At 61.1% G+C, this 25,688-nt stretch overlaps 1 protein-coding gene across 1 annotated transcript; it reads right to left on the reverse strand.

The window, feature by feature from the left end:
• Positions 1-17,816: 17,816 nt before the first annotated feature.
• Positions 17,817-19,849, reverse strand: LOC144929280 (HLA class II histocompatibility antigen, DR alpha chain-like). The gene is made up of 4 exons (XM_078848401.1): positions 19,594-19,849; positions 18,686-18,967; positions 18,242-18,396; positions 17,817-17,957 (listed from the first exon to the last, which is right to left on the reverse strand). The coding sequence occupies exons 1-4, from the start codon at positions 19,841-19,843 to the stop codon at positions 17,817-17,819; spliced, it is 828 nt and encodes a 275-aa protein (XP_078704527.1). The 5' UTR covers positions 19,844-19,849.
• Between the last annotated feature and the right edge of the window lie 5,839 nt (positions 19,850-25,688).

Below are 25,688 nucleotides of genomic sequence, written 5' to 3' on the forward strand. Positions count from 1 at the left end.
CCAAGCACTGGGATTTCTTTACAAGGTTACAGCAGGTCCCACACACACACCAGGGAGTTACAGCCCTCGGGGCCCAAAGGTCGCAGGAGCTCCTGTCAGAAGCAAGCGCTGTGTCTGCTATGGGGCTGACTGGGGCACAGCCAGGGGATCGGTGCCTGGTCATTCCTGCCCCTTCCCATCCACGCCGCGCCCAGCGAGGGATTTCTCCTGGACGGGGGTTTTCATGCCCTTCCTGCCCATGTTCAAGCTGGTGGGACGAGCGCTCCTGCACCTCTTCCTTCATGGGGGTGTGGGGGGGGCCTCAACCAAGTCCTGTGTCCTCTGAGGCCCCCCAAGGGCCCACCTGGGGCGTGGGGCTTGTCCGCACGCCCAGGGCTGCTGCAGCGGGTCTGGTGAAGACGCTTTACGCCGCTGGGAGGGGGATCTGCCCTTGGCCCGATAACCCATCTCTGCGCGCGGCATGGGAGTGGGGGGGACGCTCTCCGCCGGCAGCGCTGGGCCCACGAGGGCTTGTGTCCGTCTCACTTCTGTCACTCCGGGAGGTGGTTTATTCACACAGGGGCGTGCGCCGGGGGGGGGAGCGAGCAGGGGCACCCCCCCAATCAGCGCAGGCACAGAACTCCCCCAGTCCCAGGGCGGGAGACATCAATTACGGTGAGACGAACCGTAGTGCAGACTTCCCGGGGGCGTCTGTTGCTGGGCCGGGCGGAAAGAACCCGGCCTGGGCACTCTGGTGTTTCACGCTCGGTGACTCGTCTCTCCTGCCTGGATTCACTGATTCAGAGCAAACCCTTCCCTGTCGCCTGATGGCCTGGGACCCCCCGTTCTGGGGGAGACTAACGCAGACAGCCCTCACGAGCATTTCACACAGTCTGACCCCACTGGGATCCATCTAACGCCCCTTGGAACAGTGCGAACACACAGCTGAGCCAGGCTGGGCACGGGGCAGGGGCCGGATCTGATTGGGGGGAGGGAGCAGGAGCCCACGGGGCGGCTCTGAGAGGGGGGTGATTCCTGAGGGAGGCTGCGGGTTTGTTCCCAGGCTGGATGGGCTCCTTGCCCAGGGGTGGGGAGAGCAGGGAGGGGGCCCCAAAATCCCTTTCCCAGGGGAGAGGCAACTGGAGAGATGCTCCAGTCCCAAGCCTGGGCTGCAGGGACCAGCCTGACACCCCCAGCCCCGGGGGCTCAGCAGTGGGGCAGCAGGGCTGGGGAGCAGCTCGGGGGCAGCACATGGGGTGGGGGCAATTATTACCCAGCATTCCAACCCCTCCACCCCCAGGGAGTCACAGCCCCTCACCACCTGGGGCCCAGAGATTCACTCCCCAGCCACCCCGGAGCCCTGTCCCTGGCAGAGAATCCCAGACCTGGCTCAGTGGGGTCGGCTCTGAGCTCCAGTGTTTGCTGGCAGTTACCAGGTGTGACGACAAGGGAATTTTCTGTGATGTTTTTATGAGTCCTGTGTGTGCCTCAGTTTCCCCCATGTGCTGCACTGTTACCCAGTGTGGTGAAGGACTGTCTGCTCTCAGGGCAGGCTAGGAGCCACAGGTATGGGTATCACCCAGCTGCCTGGGCCGTAGGCCCCAGATCAGTGGAGCAGCTGAGAATGGCAGATCCAGTGGCCAGGGCATTGACACACTCAGCACCCAGCACCCCAGGGGGAGACGGACTCCCTGCCTCTCCGCAGGGGGGCTGAGCAACGACCCCCCAGCTGGAGAGCAAAGGGCTGGGAGGGGTGATGGGGGGAGAGGAGCTGGGTGGAGTCGGGGCTCCCATCTGGCATCTGCCGAAGCAGGAGAGACAGACGGAGCTTGAAGCCAGGGGTTCCCTGCAGCCAGGCTGGGCGCTGGGCTGACCGTGGGCCGGGCTGTAACGCTTGGTCCTCTGGGTGCCCCACAGGCCTCCCTGTGCTGGGGCCGCCTGGCTAATAAACCCGCCTGTTCTGACAGCACCGTCTGCGTGTCCCTGCAAACACTGGGCCGGGGCACTGATCCCCGCAGAGTGGCCAGGTCTCCCCCAGGGTCTGCCTCAGTGGGGCTGGCTGACGAGCTCACGGGGGGAGCAGGGGGCTGCAGGCCCAGATGTCCAGCCTAAGGAGGTGGTGAAGCCGTGGGGCTCACCCTGGCAGCAGAGTGAGACCCCAGAGGTCTGGCCCCCTGGCCTGACGGGGCCTCCCAGAGCCTGATCCACAGCTGGGCCGTAGCCCCGAACCAGTGTACTTGGGACACTGGTTCCCAGCTGGCTCGCACTCAGCCGAGACGGCGACTCTCATCACAGCGACACAAATAAAAACCAGTAACCAGATGTAACCGCTCCCTGAGGAGCAGGTGTCACGGAGTCCCTGGGCGATCCTCTGGAACTGCTCCCCATGAAGCCAGTCAGGACTCTGGGGCAGTCGCCTTCCTGTGAGCAGCCTGTCTGCAGGACACACAGCTCACACAGCTTCCACCTTCCTGGGTCTGACCTCGGAGCATTCAGCATCCTCTGCCCCTCCGTGTGCTTCCCCCCAGTGAGTCCACTCAGGCGGGGCTCCTGGGGAAGCAGAGGGTCCTGCCCCCCAACTTCGCAGTCAGACGGGACTCTCAGCCAGCCAGTAAAACAGAAGGTTTATTAGACGACAGGAACATGGTCTAACACAGAGCTTGTAGGTGCAGAGAACAGGACCCCTCAGCTGGGTCCATTTTGGGGGGCAGTGAGCCAGACAACCACGTCTGCACTTCACTCCATGTCCCAGCCAGCCCCAAACTGAAACTCCCTCCAGCCCCTCCTCCTCTGGGCTTTGTCCCTTTCCCGGGCCAGGTGGTCACCTGATTCCTTTGTTCTCCAACCCTTCAGCTCTCACCTTGCAGGGGGGGAAGGGCCCAGGCCATCAGTTGCCAGGAAACAGGGTGTCGGCCATTCTCTGTGTCCAGACTCCTGCACACACCGGCCCTCTAGGGCTCTGCAATGATCATACACCCTTACCCCACCCCCTAGATACTTAAGAACTGCCTAGGGGAAACTGAGGCACCCCCACACTATTCGGAGGAAACATTAAGAACAGTCCCACTTTGTCACATCTCTCCCCCCTTCGAGATCGAACTGAGCGGGGTCACTTTACCTGGTGACCTGGGGAAGTTCGAAGCCACCAACGTTCCCATGGATGCCCCAGCATCTCTCCCATTCCTTGGTAGGAGTTACACCAGGCCCTTCCAGTTTCACGCCCTCCCTTAGGTCGGGGGTGGTCGATAGCACTAGCAGGCTGCATGTGGGAAGGTTTCTGCAGCCCATGCCCTTTGGCCACCCCAAAACCCCAGGGGGTCAAACTGGGATTGGGTTTTCTCCGAGTGCTCCAGTCTGGAGGGCTGCAATTCGGGCTCTCTTGGTTAAGGGCCCCCATCTTGACCTGGGCCACATACTGTTCACTTACAGAACTAGCATGGAGACATCCCTTTCTCCACAACCTTGTCTCCCAACAAGCTGGCCAAACACAGCCACTTGGTTATAGGACGGTATACCTTTCTTAACAGCTTTCACTGCATCTGAGACCTTCTCAAAGCTCTCCACACTGGATCTTTCAACAGGAAAGTCAGTGGATCCATTCACAACAGAACATTTCTGGCTGTTAGGAACTGAAACTTTCTTGATTAAATCCTTTTCACACCCTTCAGTTGCAGTAAACTGCTTGCAAAGACTCCATGAGGATTCCTTTCCCTAGGGCTTTTCTATGCAACAATTCACCCCTCCCAGAAATTCTGCTCTTACCCTCTTTACCTAGGGCTTGCTCTAGGGGAACACTTTCCTGAGCAACAACAGACTCTTTCTGGGTCTCCCTTACATCCAGAATCACCTCTGGCCCATCAGGCGGATTCCTACATAATCCCCTTTGAGGGAAACTTACAGACTTCCTAGATAAAAGGTTAGAAGCATTCTCCTTCCCTTTGCCACACACAAGTTCAGGAATCTTTTCCTTCTTGCTACAGGTTTCCACACCCTCAGTAGGTAACACAGTCACACACCTTCATGCTCTCCTTGTGCCCTGGCTAGGATCTCACCCTGATTAGACAGAGTTGCTCCACCCTTTCCAACAACACACTAGCAACAGGCAAAATACAAGCACCAGAATTGTCTGGTCTCTGGGATTTTACCTAGACCCTAACTGGATGCGACCTAGTTACAGGGCCATTCTCCCGAGCAGACAGAAACTTAGGACCCTTCCCTTCCTGGGCTTTAGCTGAGTCCAGAACCAGCTCTGAGACAACTGCACGACCCTCAACCATCATAGGCTGAAAGGCCCCTTCTGTCTGCTCCACAGACCAAGAAGAGCCGGACACACTTTCTCCTTTACCAGACACACAGGTTGGGATCTCTTTCCCTTTGTCCCAGCACACAAGGCTGGTCACAGACAACTGCTTGGAGATCAGGGTAGCTCCCTCCATAGGCAAGTCAATACCCCTGACAGACAGAGACCCATTTCCTTCACTGTCCCAATTCTCCACCCAGCTAACAGGTAAGGTCCAGGGACTCTCATCTTCCGCTCTCCTCGCCTTCCCACCCTGCTGACTGGACACAGCCATCAGATCGCAAGGCTGCCTAGGCTCATCCAAACTTTCCTAACCAAGCACCTTGCCACTCCCCACAGATCCCCTGCCCTGCCTGTGTCTCCCCCCACTCTGCTGGGGTCTCAGCTCCCACTGTGCTCAGCGCTGCCCTGGCTGTCCCAGTGGGGCAGGCCACTGCTTTCCTCAATGCATCAGAGCCAGGGAGAGTCCCCACTCTTGTGTGCAAGGGGGCAGGGAGCATCTCTCTGTCCCACCCAGCCCCAGGGGTCTGGTTACAGGCAGGCAGGTATCCTGAGCCTAGCGGCTCCTCCCTGCTGCCAGCCAGGTCATCTGCATTTTCACTGACCATTTCCCTCTCCGCTGATTGGTTCCCTGGATTCAAATTCAAACCCTTGGCAGTTACAGGAACAGGGCCTGGATCCTGTCCCAAAGAGACACAGTCACCCCACAACAGGGTCTCGCAGCTGGTGTCCTGGGGCACCCCAACGACCAGCCAGCCCCACTCCTCCTGGGTCTGCACAGGGATCTGGGCCATAGGCAGGGCGAGGGGCTTCGTCCCTGGGACCCTCACCCAGCTCACACAGACCCTCAGCATCTGAGGCTGCACCACCCAGGGTCTGACACCAGTTCTCTCTGTCCCAGGATCTCGCCACCCCAGGAATGTCTCCCCATTGACCATCACCTTCTGCTCCCACTGGGGGTCCGAGGGGCCTGGCCCCAGGAAACTCCACACAGACATATAGGTTGGGGTCAGGAGTGGGAGCGTGTCCACCTCCCCACCCATCTGGCTGACGGAGTCTGTGGCCTTGGGACCCAGCAAGGGAGCTAGACACCGGGGCTTTTCCGCAGGGTCCCCTTGGTTCAAATCGCCAGCCTGCTCAAAGGCAGTGAGGTGGGCATCCACACACCCCCCCTCCTTAACTAGGGGCAGCAATTTAGTCTCGAGGTTCCCTGTGGAACTGGCCCCCCGGGGTCTATCCCCACTCACCCCGGGGGGGTCCCCTAGGCCTCCGCTCCCCCACCGCCAGTTCATGCTGCTGCCGCTTCTGCAGCTCTTTCTCGGGCTCTCGCTGTCTCCCACAGTCCTCTTGCTCTCTCGGACTCAGCTCCAATCCCGTCCGTCTCCGATCCCCCGATGGGGAACCCGATCGTGAAGACCCCCGTCTGGTCGGGGACAGGAGTCTTGGCGATGCCTGGCTCCCACTCCAGCTGCTCCCAGATCCTGCTGTAGCCCCATTGGGGGTCAGGAATCTGTTCCTTAGAGCAGTCATCCTCCTCCAGCTGCACAATTAACTGTGCTTTGGTGAACTTTCCAACGCTCAACCCTCTCTTTCTGCACAGGGTTACAATGTCCTTCTTAAGGAGACGGGGACAAACCATCACTCCGCTCCTCCCAAGGTGTTGTGGACTCACAGGCCCGTGTGTTCTCAGCTCCCCACGGTTTCCAGGGAGAACCCCTAGTGTGCCAGCCCTTCTCGAGGTCACCACCTCTTTGCCAGGGTTGAGCTGCAGACTCCTCCGCCCCTTGGACTGGTCGCTGCAATCCCCAGGGGAACCCTGTTACTGCAAAATTCCTTCTCGCTGGTCACACACTCCCAGGGGTTAACCGCCCCCCGAAACCGCTCCTCTCCGAGCCTTCAGCAGGCCTGGTCCTCGGCAATCCCCCTTCGTGTTACTGCTCCCCAGTCACTTACTGCAGGAAGCGCCATCCACGGGGTGCAGTACATCCCACCGCTGCCACCAGTTGTCACGGAGTCCCTGGGCGATGCTCTGGAACTGCTCCCCATGAAGCCAGTCAGGACTCTGGGGCAGTCGCCTTTCTGTGAGCAGCCTGTCTTCAGGACACACAGCTCACACAGCTTCCACCTTCCTGGGTCTGACCTCGGAGCATTCAGCCTCCTCTGCCCCTCCGTGCGCTTCCCACAGCGAGTCCGCTCAGGCGAGGTCCTGGGGAAGCCAGAGGGTCCTGCACCCAAACTCCGCAGTCAGACGTGACTCTCAGCCAGCCAGTAAAACAGAAGGTTTATTAGACGACAGGAACATGGTCTAAAACAGAGCTTGCAGGTGCAGAGAACGGGACCCCTCAGCTGGGTCCATTTTGGGGGGCCGTGAGCCAGACAACCACGTCTGCACTTCACTCCATGTCCCAGCCAGCCCCAAACTGAAACTCCCTCCAGCCCCCACTCCTCTGGGCTTTGTTCCTTTCCTGGGCCAGGAGGTCACCTGATTCCTTTGTTCTCCAACCCTTTAGCTCTCACCTGGGGGGGGGGGGGGGGGGGGGAAGGGCCCAGGCCATCAGTTGCCAGGAAACAGGGTGTCGGCCATTCTCTGTGTCCAGACCCCTGCACACACCTGCCCTCTAGGGCTCTGCAATGACCATACACCCTTACCCCACCACCTAGATACTTAAGAACCGCATAGGGGAAACTGAGGCACCCCCACACTATTCGGAGGAAACATTAAGAACAGGCCCACTTCGTCACAGCAGGAATTGCCCGTCTCCCTCACGGGGCGTCGGATGGGCCCAGGCTCTTCCCCGCTCACCAGCCAGAATTAGGGCCCCAGGACCAAAGCCCCATCTGTCGCTGGATCCAAAGCAAGGCCCCAAGCCTGTTAAATGCCGTCTCTCTAGCCCTGGTTCATTTTGTGGCCCTCACCTCTCCTCTGACCCAGCCCTGCCAGTCTGGGCGACCCACCCCGGGCAGGGGGATACGTCTCTGAGCTGGCCACAGTCCCAGGCACTGCAGTGATCACCCCACGCTGCTGTTAGTGCCTGGGGACCAGGGGCGACCCCCCGTCACGGACTCCCAGGTCGTGCCCACTCTTGGCCCCATGTGGTCCATGGGAGGAACCTCCTTCAGTGAGACAGCCCTTCTCCCGGGGGTCCACTCTCTCTCGGGGGTCCAGCCCCTCCACCTCCTGGAGCTGCACCGCTCTGAGCCTCAGCATCCCTGTCTCTGCCGTGGGCCCCCTCAGGGAGTCCCCTCGCTCTGGACCCCCTGGGCCTCCACCCCCCAAAGGGGATGATGCCCCCCCCTGTTCTCTAGACCGGAGCGACTCTCCGCCAGCGTAAAACAGGAGGGTTTATTGACTGTCTGAACCCAGCACAGGAAACTCTCCGGGCCTCAGACCTGGCCTCCCTCAGCCCAGCGCATCCCAGTCTCCCCTGCATCTGGGGGGCTCTGCCTGCTCCCTCCTCCAGCCCAGAGCCCCCCTGCTTCCCAGCTGGGCATCTGCTATCACTGGCCCCAAGCCCCCCCGCCCTCCCGTCCATTGTCTTCTCTCCAGGTAAACAGGGTCACCTGGGCCCCCTCTGGCTGGAGCCGGCTGGTCAGGTCACCGGGGTCCTCTCCCCGCAGCCCATTGTCGTCCCACTGGCCAGAACCGGCTGCAACTCCTGAGCTGGGCCTCCGGGTCCCCAGGTCACCAGGCGCTGGGGTCTCCATTCTCCAGGCCATTGGCTGGGGTCCCAAGTCTCTCGCTGGTCCTGTGTCCCCACAAACTCCCTCTCCCATCACCTCGTTAAACCCATAACACCCAGGGAAACTGAGTCCCACCCCCTCTGCATGCAAACCATTGACAAAACCAAGGAAAAACCAAGAAAACCCCCCACTTCATCACACCCCCCCTGCCATGGAGCAGATCAATCCCTGGCTCGCAGTGATCCACAAACCCCTCATGGGCATAACCCAGCGTGGGCCGCACAGACACCGCCCGGGGCTGTGATATCACCTTCCTCATGAAGAAGTCAGGGACCCAGGCTGCCCGACTGGCAGGCTTGGGGAATCCATGGCTCATGGGGTGACGCAGTAGGGAGCGGGGTGGATGACCGGGGAGTGTCGTCTAGTTTTACTGGCACTGTCTGCACTGGGGATGGGCGAGCAGGGCGTGACTTTACTGGAGGGATGATACCTGAGCCTGTCACCTGAGCCAGGAGGGAGGCTGGGGCCAGGTGACACCATCTGCCCGGGAAACTGGACAAACGCTGGAGGAGGAGCTGGGGGGGAGGCTGGGTGAGACAGCTGGAGGGGGTTTTTCAGTTTTGGGCTGGATGGGGAAATGGAGGGAACCCCAAGGCTGGGGTCTAAGCTCCCTACCCCCCAGAAGGACTTGACTGAGGGGTCCTGTTGTCTGTACCTACAAGCTCTGGTTTGGACTGTGTTGCTGTCCTCTAATAAACCGTCTGTTCTCCTGGCTGGCTGAGAGTCACGGTGAATTGCAGGAAGTGGGGGTGCGGGGCCCTGACTCCCCTTCACGCCGTGACACATGGCCTGGCCAGGCACCAGCTGGGAGAGCTGCAATCCCTGTAGCATGGCTCACCCCCACTCCGTTCGCTAGGGGCACCAGGCTCCATGGCAGTCCCCTGGCCTTAGCCCGTCACTGGCTGCGGGCCGGCAAGCGGTCGGTACAGACAGGGCGACGTCTCCAGGACAGACAGGCTGTAGTTTGCAGAGGGCCAGGCCCTGGACCAGATGTTCATTGTCTATTGTCCCCTAGTTCTCTCAGGGAAGCAATGTCTTGCTCAGATCCGGCCCCGGGTGTGTGTGTGTGTGTGGGCGGGGGGGCGTCTCCCCTGTTCATGGCTTCACAGAAGCAGTGCAGCCCGAGAGAGGCGGCTGTGAAACCCACAACCGGTTTGTCACAGTTGCGGCCCCCCAGAGCTGGGTCAGTGCTCAGGGCTGCCCCCTGCTCCCAGCCGGCCCGTGGACCCCGTTAGACCGGACGCCCTTGTCTGGCTGCCCCGGCTCACACAGGCCAGTGACGGGGCGGGCGGGTACCGCAGCGAGGGACAATCTCCGGCAATCCCCTGCCAGCCGCTGGCGGCCGGTACCGGCTCCCTTGGCTGGGGATGGGCCAGGTCTCAGCTGCCTCCACTTTTGCAGGCTCTGGTTTCATGCAGCCCCCTCCCGCCTCCATGGCCAAGATCTCCCACTTCTGCCAGCCCCACCTTGCCCTGCTCCCCCTTCCCAGGCAGGGCTGGGGTCTGAATGCCTCGCAGCCCCCACCTGACGTGAGTCACGGGCTTGTCCCAGGTCTGACTAACCTACAAACACCCTCTAGCCACGCCGGGGGACACTCCCCAGCCCACCCCACACCGGAGCTACCGGCCGCTGGAAGGGAGCTGGGGCCCCCTCCAGCCAAAGCGACAGGACCAGGAACTGCAAGAGCCCCAGTGCGGGGGTAAATGCCGACTGGAGCTGGGTATCTGAGGCCAATGCCCGTTAGTGAGGTCAGCTGTGATCAGGAACTGGGCCCCTCCCAGCCTGGCCAGGATCTCACCTATCCTAGGCACGGGGCAGGTGTCAGACATGGGGATAGCACAGAGCTCTCTGTGACCCACACAGGGTCTGATCGCCCCGACCTCCTCAGGTACCTGCACAGTGGGGGCTGCCCATGGACGGTCAGATCCCCCCTCGCTCCGGCCTGGCAGCGATTTCCCCCGCCAGGCTCCGGGCTATCTCCCGGTGACCCTGAAGGGTGGGCTTGTTCCTGGGGCCTGGGCTCCCGGCCCAGCCGGTGGCAGCCAGCGAGGTGCGTCCCCGCTCCCCGGAAAACTGATAACCAGGCTGCCCGCACCGAGCTGTGCTCGCTGGCCGGGGTTCAGTGACCAGGGCGGCTGGGGAGTCTGGGGAGGGGCTGGCTGGTGGGTCTCGCCCACATACTCAGGGTCTAACTGATCACCAGATGTTGGGTGGGGAACGAATTTCCCCTGGGTCAGATTGGCAAAGACCCTGGGAGGGGAGGGGGGGTTTCGCCTTCCCCTGCAGCCTGGAGCGTGGGGCATGGGCAGGTTTAAACTAGGTTTCAGAGCAGCAGCCGTGTTAGTCTGTATTCGCAAAAAGAAAAGGAGGACTTGTGGCACCTTAGAGACTAACCCATTTATTTGAGCATGAGCTTTCGTGAGCTACAGCTCACTACGTCGGCTCACGAAAGCTCACGAAAGCTCATGCTCAAATAAATGGGTTAGTCTCTAAGGTGCCACAAGTCCTCCTGTTCTTTTTAGGTTTAAACTAGTGTCACTGGTGGAATCTCTGTCATGTGATGTCTTGAACCCACGGGTCGAGGCTGTCAGTTACCCAGCCAGAGGTTCGGGTCTGTTACAGGAGTGGGTGGGTGAGGGGCTGTGGCCTGCGATGTGCAGGGGGTCGGACTAGATGATCACAATGGTCCCTTCTGGCCTTAAGAGTCTATGAGCAGGGGGGCTGGGGGCCAGGACTCCTGGGTTCTCTCCCTGGCCCTGGGAGAGGAATGGGGTCTAATGGTTAGAGCATGGGGGAGGGGGGCTGGGGGCCAGGACTCCTGGGTTCTCTCCCTGGCCCTGGGAGAGGAATGGGGTCTAATGGTTAGAGCATGGGGGAGGGGGGCTGGGGGCCAGGACTCCTGGGTTCTCTCCCTGGCCCTGGGAGGGGAGTGGGGTCTAATGGTTAGAGCATGGGGGAGGGGGCGCTGGGGGCCAGGACTGCTCCTGGGTTCTCTCCCTGGCCCTGGGAGGGGAGTGGGGTCTAATGGTTAGAGCATGGGGGAGGGGTGCTGGGGGCCAGGACTGCTCCTGGGTTCTCTCCCCGGCTCTGGGAGGGGAGTGGGGTCTAATGGACAGAGCATGGGGGAGGGGTGCTGGGGGCCAGGACTCCTGGGTTCTCTCCCTGGCCCTGGGAGGGGAGTGGGGTCTAATGGATAGAGCATGGGGGCGGTGCTGGGGGCCAGGACTCCTGGCCTAATCTCACACACATCATCTGTGCTTTCTAATGCAGAGGAATGAGGCCCGAGTGACCAAATGGCTCCAGGCTGGAGGGGAATTGGGGTGTCTGGTTGGTTTTGGGCGGGGGGGAAGGGCTTCTCCCCTCTAAGGGCACCAGCTCCAGTCCAACAGGCTGGCGGAGGGCGGGAGAGGGGGGGGCAATAAGCTATGGGACTGTTCCCCTCTAGGGGCCGCTGGCTCTGATGCTGGGGCCTGTCTGTTGCAATGGCTGTTTGCCCCAGAAGGGACGAGCGGGCCCTGCCAGCAGCCTGTGCCCTGGGCTCCGCGCTCTCCTTGCCCTGGGGACGGGTGACGCGGGGCCCTTCTCCCTCCCCACTGGCCCCGCCACGGGGCTGCCTGGCCTGGGGGAACCGCCCAGCCAGGGCCACTTCCCCTCAGAGCCCTGGAACCCGCCAGCTTCTCCCTTTCACTTCCCCCAAGGCTGGACTCCGCCCAGCGCGGGGCTGCAGGAGAGGAACCGAAACCCCGGGCGTCTGCAGCATCGCTCAGCCCCCGCGCTGGGACCCCAGCACTGAGACGCTGGACCCGGGGTCGGCCTCACGGTGCCGGGGGGCTTCCCTCATGGAGAGCTGGCCCCGATCCAGCCCCAGTCTCAGTCGGGGTCTGTGCAGCGCCTGGCACGATGGGGCCCTGATCTCTGTTGTGGGAATCTGGATGGTGCCTGGCGCAGGGGCGGGGCTGAAGTCTTGGTCTGGGGTTGTATGTGCAGCCCCTGGTACAACAGGGAGTCTGGGGCCTCCAGACACCCTGTATTAGAAATAATTAATAGAAGAACAAGGGGACAGTCCGTGAAATTGAATCGTGGCCAGCGTAAAGCTGGCAAAAGGAAAGATGCACCTCTGGCCTGTGGAACTCACTGCCACAAGATCTGACTGGGGCCGAGAGCTCAGCAGGATTCACACAAGAACTGGAGGTGTATATGGACCGTGAGGGTGTCCAGTAATGGCTAATAAGGGATTGGGATGGGAGCAAACACCACCTGCCGCAGGACAGCATCTGAACTCCGGCTATGGGGGGTTAAACTTCTCCCAGGGCAGGTTATCCCATCCCTGTGGGGTTCCTACCCCACCCCCCGGAGCAGCTGGGACTGGCCTCTGTCAGCGTCGGGAGACCAGGTTAGAGGGGCCCCTGACCAGGCTGAGCCGCTCGGGGATTCCTGCCCCTCGAAGGGCCTGTTTACACCAGACACCTGCCTGACCCGACCCCAAACGCCCCAGGACCAGAGTTCAGTGTGTGGGCTCAGCGTCTGCGTCCCGCACCTCCTGCTGCCCGGAGCCGGCTGTGCAGGGAAAGCCCTGGAGGGCACCAATCAACCGCTGGGGCTGGAAATCGGGATGGTACCAACAGGCTGCACCTGGCTCAGGGGTGGGTTTGGAGTGACTGGAGCAGGCACCTGAAGAGCCAAACCTGGGGCTGGATCGGAGCCGGCGCCTCCTGGGTGGAAAAGGGCCTGTGCCCCATTCCCTGCCCCCATGAGCCAGCCAGTCCCCTCCCCGGGGGCTGCACAGACCCCAGCTGGGATCAGGGCCGTGTTGTGCCGGGCGCTGCCCAGAGACACGGGCTCTGCCCTCGGGAGGTTACAGCCTAAGACAACAAGACACCGGGAGGTCGCCAGCCCCATGTCAGAGCTGGGAACGGAGCCCCAGACAGGGAGGGATTTACCCCAGTGCACACAGCACAGTAGTGCCAAAGGGGGGAACTGAACCCAGGAGTCCTGGCTCTCAGCCCCTCCCCCCACTGTAACCCACCAGACCCCCAGTGCTGGGGAGAGAACCCAGGAGTCCTGGCTCCCAGCCCCTCCCCCCACTGTAACCCACCAGACCCCCAGAGCTGGGGAGAGAACCCAGGAGTCCTGGCTCCCAGCCCCTCCCCCCACTGTAACCCACCAGACCCCCAGTGCTGGGGAGAGAACCCAGGAGTCCTGGCTCCCAGCCCCTCCCCCCACTGTAACCCACCAGACCCCCAGAGCTGGGGAGAGAACCCAGGAGTCCTGGCTCCCAGCCCCTCCCCCCACTGTAACCCACCAGACCCCCAGAGCTGGGGAGAGAACCCAGGAGTCCTGGCTCCCAGCCCCTCCCCCCACTGTAACCCACCAGACCCCCAGAGCTGGGGAGAGAACCCAGGAGTCCTGGCTCCCAGCCCCTCCCCCCACTGTAACCCACCAGACCCCCAGAGCTGGGGAGAGAACCCAGGAGTCCTGGCTCCCAGCCCCTCCCCCCACTGTAACCCACCAGACCCCCAGAGCTGGGGAGAGAACCCAGGAGTCCTGGCTCCCAGCCCCTCCCCCCACTGTAACCCACCAGACCCCCAGAGCTGGGGAGAGAACCCAGGAGTCCTGGCTCCCAGCCCCTCCCCCCACTGTAACCCACCAGACCCCCAGAGCTGGGGAGAGAACCCAGGAGTCCTGGCTCCCAGCCCCTCCCCCCACTGTAACCCACCAGACCCCCAGAGCTGGGGAGAGAACCCAGGAGTCCTGGCTCCCAGCCCCTCCCCCCACTGTAACCCACCAGACCCCCAGTGCTGGGGCTCAGGGGGCGACTGAACTCAGCTCCCTGCTGGGGAGGAGGAGCCGGACTGAGCCTGCGGGGGGGGGGGGGCTGGGGGATCCGCTGCCCCCTAACACCAGCCGGGCCCTCCGTCGTGTCCCCTCCCCGCTGCACCGCTCAGCCTGCCCCAGCGCGGCCCGGCCCGGCCCGGCCGGAATCTGCCGGAGACCGATGACGCTGCCCAGAGCCGCGTGCTGATTGGCTGGGAAAGGGGGGTTACTTGAGTTCAAGGCGAAGTGAAAGCTTCTGGGGAAAGCCCCTAGGGCTGGGAATTGGCGGGGGGGGGACACTGGGCCCGGGGGGGGATGGGACCACGCTCGCACCAGCCCTGCCATGGACACGGACCCCCGCCCCCGTGGAGATGCACCAAGAGCCATGGGGGGGCTAACCAGGGAGGGGGTGTTAGCCCGGGGGGGGGGGACTGGGATGTGGAGGTTGAAGTAGGGGGCAGGGCTGGGGGCTAGCGCTGGGGGGAGGGCGAAGGTCAGGGCTCTCCTCACCCCAATGAGCCCCGGCCTCCAGCCCCCGGACACGCTGCGCCCGGCCCAGCCTTCGGGCCAGCGCCCAGCCGGGTGAATCGGGGCCGGACTCCCCCGCAGTGGGGCCCGGGCCGGGAGCGACACCCGCCAGGAGCGGGCCCCCAGCACGGCTCCATAGAGAGCCAGGCCAGCAGGGACCATCGGATTGTCTGGCCTGTCCCACTGCAGCCCAGCCCAGGCCAGAGACCCACGGCCAGTCCCCGGTGCCTGGTCGGACCAAGGCATTTCAGCCCTTGGGGGACCGTGCTGATGTGGCCCCAGCCAAAGCCCAGGTGGGACCGAGGGGCCCCAAGGACCAACACCCCTGCAATGGCTGGGACCCGATCCCAGCCGGCGACCCACACCCCGCGCTACAGCAGAATGGGAAACTCCCCAAGGGCCCCTCCAGTCTGCCCTGGGGGGATTCCTTCCCTGCTCCCAATCTGGGGACCCCCAACATGTGAGCCAGACAGAGTCCCTGGAGCCACTCAGAGTATTCCCCACTCCCACCCCCGTGCAGTGCCCCGTCTCCAGCTGGGCCGAGTCCTGACGCTTCAGAGGAAAAGCCCCAGAGACATCTGGTCAACTGAGTCTTGGGGAGCAAATCCCTTCCTGACCCCGCAGGTGACTGGCTGAAGCCCTGAAGCCTGAGGTTGGATGAGAGCCATTGTCTGAGTGTTACAGCATGCCAAGAGCAACGCAGGCAACCCTATTCTCCTGTGACCTGTGAAGGGAGGAGACAAACGGGAACCCCAGATTCACAGACTCCAAGGCCAGAAGGGACCCACCCAGCCCAACCCCTCCCCATTACACGGGCTGTAGGGAGGCTGGACGAAAGCAAATCCTTTATGCAGAATCACCACCCACCTTCCCTGGGAGCTGTTCCAGTGTCAGTCACCACCCTCTGCTAGGAAATATTTGCACCTTATTTCAAACCGAGTTTTGTCTGTCTTCAGCTTCTAGCCATTGGCTCTTGTTCTGCCTCTGTCAGCAGGACTGAGAAGCCGCCCCACTCTCAGATCCGTCTGTGGGTCAGGACCTAGCCCCAGTGACCAGGCCCCTCAGCCTTTAGCCTCACCTCCTAGGGGTTGTTACCCGGCCCATGGACCTGGAGCATTTTTCTGGCCCTCCTTTGAACTCGCTCCAGCATTTCTACATCCCTCTTCAAGTGTGGACCCCAGAGCTGGACACAGCAATCTCTGGCGGTCTCACCAATGCACCATACAGAGGCAGGGTCACGTCCCTGCTTCTACTCGATATTCCCCTGCTTATACATCCAAGGATCTCCTCAGCCCGCCTTCCACAGCCCTGCCCTGAAAACTCATGGAGAGGCAGGTATCTGCCCTGACCCTGAGCCCGTCTCTGAGTCACAGCTTTCCAAGGCAGTCCCCACCCTGCAGGTACAAACTGCGTTCTTGGTGCCCAGATGGGCTGCCTCGCCTTGGGCTGTATTTACCCTCAGAGTGCTCCTCAGCTGGTTCCTCTGATCTTGGGTGTAAATTATCTGGGACTGTTGATGTGAAAGTGTCCGATTTTAGCAGACACCTCCTCCTTTGTTAGAGACGGTGAATGTTCTGGTCCATCCACAGCTCCCGCAGGGACGGACCCAGCCTCCTGCCTCACTCCAAACACAGACAGGAATAGCTGTGGGACATTTCTGCCTTCTCTGCATCTTTAATGTTTTACCATCTGCATCTAGTGATGGACCTATACCTGACTGAGGGTTATTTTAGTTCCTAATATGTTTTAAAATGTCTTTTTATTGTCCTTAACTCTGTTGGCCATTGAATCCTTTAGCTTCCCTTATCAATAGCCTGTATTGGTTGACTTGTAACATCTTTGTTTCCATGTACTTCCCCTTTTTATATTGATTGTTTAATATTTGATTGTTGTTCCCATATCTCCTTTCAAGCAGGATGGCTTCTTGCTGAGTCCAACTTTTTCCATGCCTGTAGAATCGTGGCTTGTGAGGGGTCTGTGAGCTGTCAGGGGGAGCCCTAGGGCCGGGGGGTCTGTGAGCCAGGGGATCCTTTTCCCAAGGGAAGGTTCATGAGCCCCTGGGTTGGGGGGTGTGAGATGAGGGGATCCCTCTCTCTGAGGGGAGGGGGGGTCCATGCAGGATTTTCTGAACTGGCCCAGCCATCCTATCTGGCTTTGCTGCCCTCAGGGCGTCTCTAGGCTGGGCTGCTCCCCATCCCCCGCACTGGGCCGGGGCCAGGGACTCTCCCAGGCTCGGTTCCCTGGCACGTGCTCCCAGGACCCAGGGCTTTGCTAGGGACTTTCCGTGCACCGGGTGTGGATCCAGCAGCACCAATCGCAGGCCCTGGGGCCGCTGGGTCACCGGTTGCCGGGTGAAAGTGCTGCAGCGAGAGCCGGGTCCGGGCTCTGCATGAGCCGTGCCTGCTAAATCCCCTACCCCAGGGGACAGGGCGCGCCCCGAGCTCGAGAAAGATCCCAGTCAGCTGGAGGGACGGCAGCCTCCCTGCGCCCTGGCACAGGGCAACCAGTGCCCTGCAGCCCTGTGACCCCTGACCTGCCGGACCCTCCTGAATCCCAGCCCCTCCCTCAGCCCCACCCCCCACCCCGGGTAACCCCTGATGACCCCTCCAGACCCTGTCCTGTGTGCTCCTGAATCCCCCGATCCCAGCTCCTCCCTCAGCACCTCACCCCTCACCTGGGTAACCCCTGACCCCTCCACACCCTATCCTGTGTGCCAGCCCCAAACTCCCTAGGGGAGTCCTAGCCCCAAACCCTAGACCCCACGCTGGGTAACCCCAGAACCTCACACGTCCCTGCCTGAGCCCAGCCCCTGCTACACCCTGTCCAGTGTGCCCCTGAGACCCACCCCCCAGGCAGCGCCCTGAGCCCCAGACCCTGCCGACCTCTGTCTCTGAATCCCCCCAGCCCCTGCGGGCACCGTGCCCTGCCCGCCCCACCACTGTTCAGTCTGCAGTTCTACCCATTGTTCTCCACCCCGCAGTGCTGCCTTGCAGCTCAGGGTCCTGCCCCCCGCCCCCGTTGGTATTTCCAGGGCTCTCTCCCTGTTGCTGTTAGTTCTGTAACCCCAGCCACGGCACAGGAGCGAGCTTTGCAGGGCAGTAATCGCCAGGAGTGCTCTGCTGGCCTCTCCTGAAGGTCGGTACCACATCCCTGGGGCCTCTTCCCTGCACCCCAGTCATGGAGCCAGAGCTGCCACGGCCAGAAGGGACCGTTCTGAGCATCTGGTCTGAGCACCTGCAAACACAGTCCAGAGAGTCACACCCAGGGATCCTGGCATCCAGCCCATGTCTGGTAGTCGAGCTAGAGCGGGTCTGTTAGAAAGAGACGTCCCAGCCTGATGTACAGACTCCAACTGCTGGCAAATCCATCACATCCCTGGGTCGGCCGTTCCAATGGTTAGTGCCCCTCACAGTTAAACGTGCGTCCCTTATTTCTAGTCTGAATTTGCCTCACTTCAGCTGCCAGCCATTGGTTCTTGCTCAGCTTTGGCCGTGAGATCAAAGAGCCCCCTGCTCGCAGATACCTCCTCCCCAGAACCCTTCCCTTGGAAAAACCACACAGCTGGGAAAGAGCCCCGGCTCCTTCCCGTGTTTATCTGAAAGGCAAAGAGGGTCAGTTACCAGGAGCCCTGGGCCCCAACGCGAGGCTCGCAGGTGTCGGGGCCACTCCCCAGCACCCCCATGGAGCCTCCCATTGACACAGTGGGGGCTGGTTGGGGAGGGGCACAGCCGGTGGGGGTCTCCCCAGGGGGTGCTGGGTGGGCCCAGGGTTATGGCTGGCTGGGGGGGCACCAAGGGTGTGTGTGGGGGGCTCTTAGTGGGTGCTGGGTGGGGGAGGGGCTGTGGGTGTGGCTGGGTGCCCTCCCCAGGCACCAGCTACACACAAGGGGCCCCGCGGGTTGCGGGCGGCGTTCATCTTCATGCCCTTGATGATGAGGATGGTGCCCGCGACGATGCCAATGATGCCCACGGCCAGGCCCAGGGCGCACACCAAGGTCTCAGTGGTCTCGGGGACAGGAGTGGGCACCTGGACTTCTGGAGAGAGGGGGAGAGGGACAGGGCATGGAGTGAGGGGGGCTGTTCCCAATCTTCCCTCCCAGAGCTGGGATAGAACCCAGGTGTCCTGGCTCCCAGCCCCCCTGCTCTGACCCACTAGACACTGCTCCCCAACCAGAGCTGGGATAGAACCCAGGTGTCTGAGCACCCAGTTTTGCCCCCGCTCTGACCCACTAGTCCCCACTCCTATCCCAGAGCCAGGAGAGAACCCAGGCATCCTGGCTCCCAGCCCTGTGCTCAGCGGGGTCCCCGGGCACCCCAGCCTCACCCCGGGGCTTCGTGAAGGGCTCGGGCAGCCCCCAGTGCTCCACCTGGCAGTCGTAGAAGTCGCCCTGGCTGGGGAGGAAGGGCAGGTAGGAGAACTTGCGGAAGGAGTTGTCCTGACGGGGGTAGAAGTCGGTCTCCAAGACGCCCCCCGTCACCTCCTGCCCGTTCTTCAGCCACGTCACACTGAGCACGGGTGGGGAGAACTTGTCCACGAAGCAGATCAGGATGTTGGGCTCGCCCAGCTCCATGGGGTCTTCGGGGAACACGGTCACCTCAGGGGGCACTGGGGAGACAGGGGTGAGTGGGTCCCATTGCCTGCGCCTGAGCCAGCCAGTCCCTGCCCTGGGGCTGGATCAGAGCCAGCACCCTCTAGAGGGGAAAGGCCCCGTGCCCCATTCCCTGCCCCCCTGAGCCAGCCAGTCCCTGGTGCTCACGCTCCAGCTCAGGGGTCTCTCCCCAGGACTGTGGGGGCGTCACCGGGGCCGTCCCAGCTCCCTGCCCTGACGGCTCATGGGACGCCAGGGTCCGGCGAGAGAACCCCTCAGGGGCAGGGCTGGGGCTGGGCACGGGCAAGGAACAGCCCTTGGCAAAGAGATGCCCTGGGCCACCAGCCTGGAGGGTGTGAACTGCCCGGGACCCCTGCCCTGCACAGCCCTGGCCCGGCTGACTGGCTCCCCGGAGCCCTGCAGGGGCTGTGGGGGGAGCTGGGAGGAGACTCTCAATCTCTGGTGGAGTCTGGTATCAGGCCCGGGTGGGTGTGCGAGGAGGGGAAGGTAGGGGAGAGATGGGAGGGGTCTCTGCTCAGGAAGCTGGGGAGAGGGATCCGGGGAAGCGGGGAAGGGGCCAGACCCCTGGCAGGGAAGGTTGGGGAGGGCTCAGGCCCCTGGTGGGGAAGGTGCCCCCCCGTACCGTTCTGGGCCCGCGTGCGGTTCGACCTCTGGATCATGATCTCCATGTTCTTCTTCAGCACGGCGATGTTGCCCAGGGCGCCCTGCGCCTCGAAGCTGGTGAACTTGCCGAAGTCGGGCAGGCGCCAGACGGTCTCCTTCCTCTCCAGGTCCACGTGGAAGATCTCGTCCTGGTCGAACTCGAACATGAACTCCCCGGCCTCGCGCTGGGCCGGGTCCGTGCGCTGGTAGAAGGCCACCTGGGAGAGCATGTTCTCCGCTGCAGGGAGACGGGCGTCAGCACCGGCCACCTGGGGGGCTGATCCCCCGCCCCGGGAGGGGGTCTCAGCGCTTCCCCCAACAGCACAGCCCCCCAGCTCCCGGGCTGTGACATTCGCACGAGGACTCCCAGGCGTCGGGGGGGGAGGTGCAGGGACCCCTGGCATCACGCTGGGGCATGGGGTCAGCGTTGCCTGGGAGGGGACAGCACCCCTACTGTGCCCCCCCGCCGCTCATTTGTTTACCCCAGGGTCTCCCATCTAAGTAGTGGTCAGGCCTCTACCCACGTAGCCTGTGAAGGGAGACGGGACCCAGCCCAAAGCGGCTCCTGCGGGGAGTTGGGGGCTGCACCTCAAGGGCAGGGCTGTGTCGTACCCAAACCACAGCGACTTCCCCACAATCCCTCTGCTGCCCCTGCACCAGCCTGCCCTCCCCACCCTTCCTGCCATGGGGGTGAGACCCTCCTCCCTGCAGCCCCCACCCCATCCAGATCAGCCGCCCCCTCCCGCAGTTGGGGATTGGTCCTGCTTTGAGCAGGGGGTTGGACTCGATGACGTCCTGAGGTCCCTTCCAATCCTGATCTTCTATGATTCTATGATCCTCCTCCTTGAAACCCCCACCCTGTTCAGAGCAGCACCCCATCTCCCTCCCTGCCCCCATCCCCTCCCCACTCTGGGGCTAGACCCTCCTCCCTGCAGCCCCCTCCATAAGAATGGCAGTACTGGGTCAGACCAAAGGTTCATCTCACCCAGTATCCTGTCTGCTGACAGTGGCCAATGCCAGGTGCCCCAGAGGGAATGAACAGAACAGGGAATCACCAAGTGATCCATCCCCTGTCGTCCATTCCCAGCTTCTGCCAAACAGAGGCCAGGGACACCATCCCTGCCCATCCGGGCTAATAGCCACTGATGGACCTGTCTTCCATGAAGTTATCTAGTTCTTTTTTGAACCCTGTTATAGTCTTGGCCTTCACAACATCCTCTGGCAAGGAGTTCCACAGGTTGACTGTGTGTCGTGTGACGAAATACTTCCTTTTGTTTGTTTTAAACCTGCTGCCAATTCATTTCATTGGGTGACCCCTAGTTCTTGTGTTATGAGAAGGAGTAAATAACACTTCCTTATCTACTTTCTCCACACCTGTCAGGATTTTATAGACCTTAGATGTCTCTTTTCCAAGCTGAAAAGTCCCATTTATTAAAAAAAGTCTTATTAACCGCTCCTCATAGTGAAGCTGTTCCATACTCCTAGTCATTTCAGTTGCCCTTTTCTGAACCTTTTCCAATTCCAATAGATCTTTTGTGAGATGGGGCGACGAGATCTGCACGCAGTATTCAAGATGTGGGCGAACCATGGACTTATATAGCGGCAATAGAATATTTTCTGTCTTATTATCTATCCCTTGCCTAATGGTTCCTAACCTTCTGTTTGCTTTTTTGGCTGCCGCTGCACATTGAGTGGATGTTTTCAGAGAACTCTCCACAATGACTCCAAGATCTTTCTTGAGTAGTAACAGCTAATTCAGACTCCATCATTTTGTATGTATAGTTGGGATGATGTTTTCCAATGTTCATTGCTTTGCATTTATCAATATTGAATTTCATCTGCCAGTTTGTTGTCCAATCACCCAGTTTTGTGAGACCCCTTTGTAACTCTACACAGTCTGCTTTGGACTTAGCTATCTTGAGTAGTTTTGTATCATCTGCAAATTTCACCCCCTCCCTGTTTACTCCTTTTCCCAGATCATTTATGACTATGTTGACTAGGACTGGGCCCAGTACAGACCCCTGGGGGACACCACTATTTACCTCTCTCCATTCTGAAAACTGACTGTTTATTCCTACCCTTTGTTTCCTGTCTTTTAATCAGTTACTGATCCAGGAGAGGACCTTCCCTCTTATCCCATGACATGCTTAAGAGCCTTTGGTGAGGGACCTTATCAAAGGCTTTTGGAAACTCTAAGTAAACTATATCCACTGGATCCCCCTTGTCCACATGCTTGTTACACCCAAAGCATTATACTAGATTGGTGAGGCATGATTTCCCTTTACAAAAGCTGTGTTGACCCTTCCCCAACAAACTGTGTTCATCTCTGTGTCTGATAATTTTGTTCTTTATACTATAGTTTCGACTAGTTTGCCTGGTACTGAAGTTTAAGAGACCCTCCTCCCTGCAGCCCCCACCCCAAACACCCCAGGACCAAAGCTCAGTGCGTGGGCTCAGCATCTGCGTCCAGCACCTCCTGCTGCCCGGAGCCAGCTGTGCAGGGAAAGCCCTGGAGGGCGCCAATCAACCGCTGGGGCTGGAAATCGGGATGGTACAAACCGGCTGCACTTGGCCCAGGGGTGGGTTTGGAGTGACTGGAGCAGGCAGCTGAAGAGCCAAACCTGGTGCCCCTAGATGGGAAAGGGCCTGTGTCCCATTCCCTGCCCCCTTGAGCCAGCCACCCCCCCGCCCCGGGGGCTGCACAGACCCCAGCTGGGATCGGAGCCGTGTTGTGCCGGGCGCTGTCCAGACACATGACAAGACAACAGGGAGGTCGCCAGCCCCATGTCAGAGCTGGGAACGGAGCCCCAGACAGGGAGGGATTTACCCCAGTGCACACAGCACAATAGTGCCAAAAGGGGGAACTGAACCCAGGAGTCCTGGCTCTCAGCCCCTCCCCCCACTGTAACCCACCAGACGCCTCGAGCTGGGGAAGAGAACCCAGGAGTCCTGGCTCCCAGTTCCCCATGTACTGGGCCCCGCTGGCTGTCCTGGGGTGAGCTGGCTGCTGGGGAAGGGCTGGGTCGGGGGGGGCTCAGACTCAGGACCGAGGCCTGGGGGGCAGCTCGGACTGTGGTGCCCCTCCCCCACTCCGGATCCTGATTTCAGGCTTTGTGCAAAAATCCCCTGAGGTCAGAGGGCGGCTGAACTCCGCTCCCTGCCGGTGGAGGGGGGGCTGTACTGAGCCTGCAGGCGGGGGGGCAGCCGCTGACCCCCTCCCCCTCCCCCCTTCCCTCCAGCAGCACCTCTCAGCTCCACCAGCCGCAGCTCAGCCCTGCCAGCCGGGATCTGCCGGAGACCGATGACGCTGCCCGGAGCCGTGCGTTGATTGGCCGGGGTTTGGGGGGATTACTTGAGTTCAAGGTGAAGTGGAAGCTTTCTGGGAAAAGCCCCGAGGGCTGGGTGGGAGGGGAGAACCGACACTCACACCAGCCCTGCCCAGGGACATGGGACCGCCCCCCGGAGATGCACCGAGAGCCATGGAGGGGGGGGTTAACCTGAGGAGGGGGAGGCTGGGCTGTGGGACCCAGCAGCCCCAGGGCACACAGGGGCAGAGGGGCTGGGGTGGGGCCAGCTGCCAGCACAGGTGTGACAGGGGTCAGAGTCAGGTTGAATTAGGATTTTAAAATGTCATCTTATTGTCCTTAACCCTGTTGGCCACTGAATCCTTTAGCTTCCCTTATCCGTCGCCTGTATTTGTTTACTTGTAACTTATATTTGTTGCCATTTACTTCCCCTTTTTCCATTCTTTGCATGTTGATTTTTTAATGTTTGATCATTGTTTCCACATCTCCTTTTAACCAGGATGGCTTCTTGCCCGGCACAACTTTTTCTGTGTCTGTGGAATCTGTGAGGTGTCTGTGAGCTGTCAGGGGGAGCTCTGGGGGTGGGGTCTGTGAGCTCGGGGATCCTTTCACCGAGGGAAAGGCCGGTAGCCCTTGGGGTGGGGTGTGAGCTGAGGGGATGTGGGGTCCAGGCAGGATTTTCTGAGCTGGCCCAGCCGCCCTATCTGGCTTAGCTGCCCTCATGCAGTTATGTGCTGGGAGCTGCTCCCCATCCCCCATGCTGGGCCGGTACCAGAGACTCTCCCAGGATCGGCTCCCCAGCACATGCTCCTGGGAACCCGGGGCTTTGCCAGGGACTTTCTGCACACCGGGTGCAGATCCAGAAGGACCAATCGCAGGCCCTGGGGCCACCAGGTCACTGGGTGAAACTGCTGCAGCGAGAGCCGGGTCCAGGCTCTGCCTGAGCCGTGTCTGCTCCATCCCCCACCCCAGGGGACAGGGCGCGCCCCGAGCTGCAGAGACACCCCGGCCGGCTGGAGGGGCATCAGCCTCCATGTGCCCTGCTGGAGGGCAGCCAGCACCCAGCAGCCCTGCGGCCCCTGACCTGCCGGGCCCTCCTGAATCCCAGCCCCTCCCTCAGCCCCACCCCGGGTAACTCCTGACCCATGAATCCCAACCCCTAGCCCCAAACCCCACACTGGGTAACCCCAGTATCACGGAGTCCCTGGGCGATGCTCTGGAACTGCTCCCCATGAAGCCAGTCAGGACTCTGGGGCAGTCGCCTTTCTGTGAGCAGCCTGTCTGCAGGACACACAGCTCACCCAGCTTCCACCTTCCTGGGTCTGACCTCGGAGCATTCAGCATCCTCTGCCCCTCCGTGTACTTCCCACAGCGAGTCCGCTCAGGCGAGGTCCTGGGGAAGCCAGAGGGTCCTGCCCCCCAACTTCGCAGTCAGACGGGACTCTCAGCCAGCCAGTAAAACAGAAGGTTTATTAGACGACAGGAACATGGTCTAACACAGAGCTTGCAGGTGCAGAGAACAGGACCCCTCAGCTGGGTCCATTTTGGGGGCAGTGAGCCAGACAACCCCGTCTGCCCTTCACTCCATGTCCCAGCCAGCCCCAAACTGAAACTCCCTCCAGCCCCTCCTCCTCTGGGCTTTGTCCCTTTCCCGGGCCAGGAGGTCACCTGATTCCTTTGTTCTCCAACCCTTCAGCTCTCACCTTGCAGGGGAGAAGGGCCCAGGCCATCAGTTGCCAGGAAACAGGGTGTTGGCCATTCTCTGTGTCCAGACCCCTGCACACACCTGCCCTCTAGGGCTCTGCAATGATCATACACCCTTACCCCACCCCCTAGATACTTAAGAACTGCAAAGGGGAAACTGAGGCACCCCCACAATATTCGGAGGAAACATTAAGAACAGTCCCACTTCGTCACACCCAGAACCTCCCATCCTGGTCCCTGCCTGAGCCCAGCCCCTGCTACACCCTGACCAGGGTGCCCCTGAGACCCACCCCCACCCTCCAGGCAGTACCCTGAGCCCCAGACCCTGCCGACTCCTGTCTCTGAATCCCCCCAGACCTTGCCCACCCCACCACTCTTCAGTCTTCAGTTCTACCCCTTGGTCTCTCCCTCCTCACCCACCCCCTGGCGGGGCAGTAATCGCCAGGAGCGCTCTGCTGGCCTCTCCTGAAGGTCGGTACCACGTCCCTGGGGCCCTCACCCCACACCCCTGTCAGGGACCCAGAGCTGGCAAGGCCAGAAGGGACTGTTCTGAGCACCTGGTCTGAGCTCCAGCATGGCCCAGGGCAGAGAGTCACACCCAGGGATTCCGGCATCCAGCCCATGTCTGGTAGTCGAGCTAGAGCGGGTCTGTTAGAAAGAGACGTCCCAGCCTGATGTACAGACTCCAAGGGCTGGCGCATCCACCACGTCCCTGGCTCAGCTCTTGCCATGGTTAGTCCCTCTCCCGGTTAAAAAAGTGTCTCATTTCTCGTCTGAAGTTGTCTCACTTCAGCTGCCAGATATCGGCTCTCGTTCAGCTTTGTCTGCGAGACCAAAGAGCCCCCTGCTCGCAGAAACCTCCTCCTCAGGAACCTTACCTTGGATAAACCACAGAGCTGGGATAGAACCCAGGAGTCCTGGCCCTTCCTTAACCCTCATACCAAACTCCCTTAACTCCCGCTATAACCCGGGGCCCCTGGACCGACTGCGGCTGGGCTGGGCTAACACAGGCTGCCGCGGGCTCGGCCCAGACGACCAGATTTTGAATAAAGATCAAAACCTCAGA

The sequence above is a fragment of the Lepidochelys kempii genome, chromosome 14 (genome assembly GCF_965140285.1).
Source record: "Lepidochelys kempii isolate rLepKem1 chromosome 14, rLepKem1.hap1, whole genome shotgun sequence".
NCBI classification, from domain to species: domain Eukaryota; kingdom Metazoa; phylum Chordata; order Testudines; family Cheloniidae; genus Lepidochelys; species Lepidochelys kempii.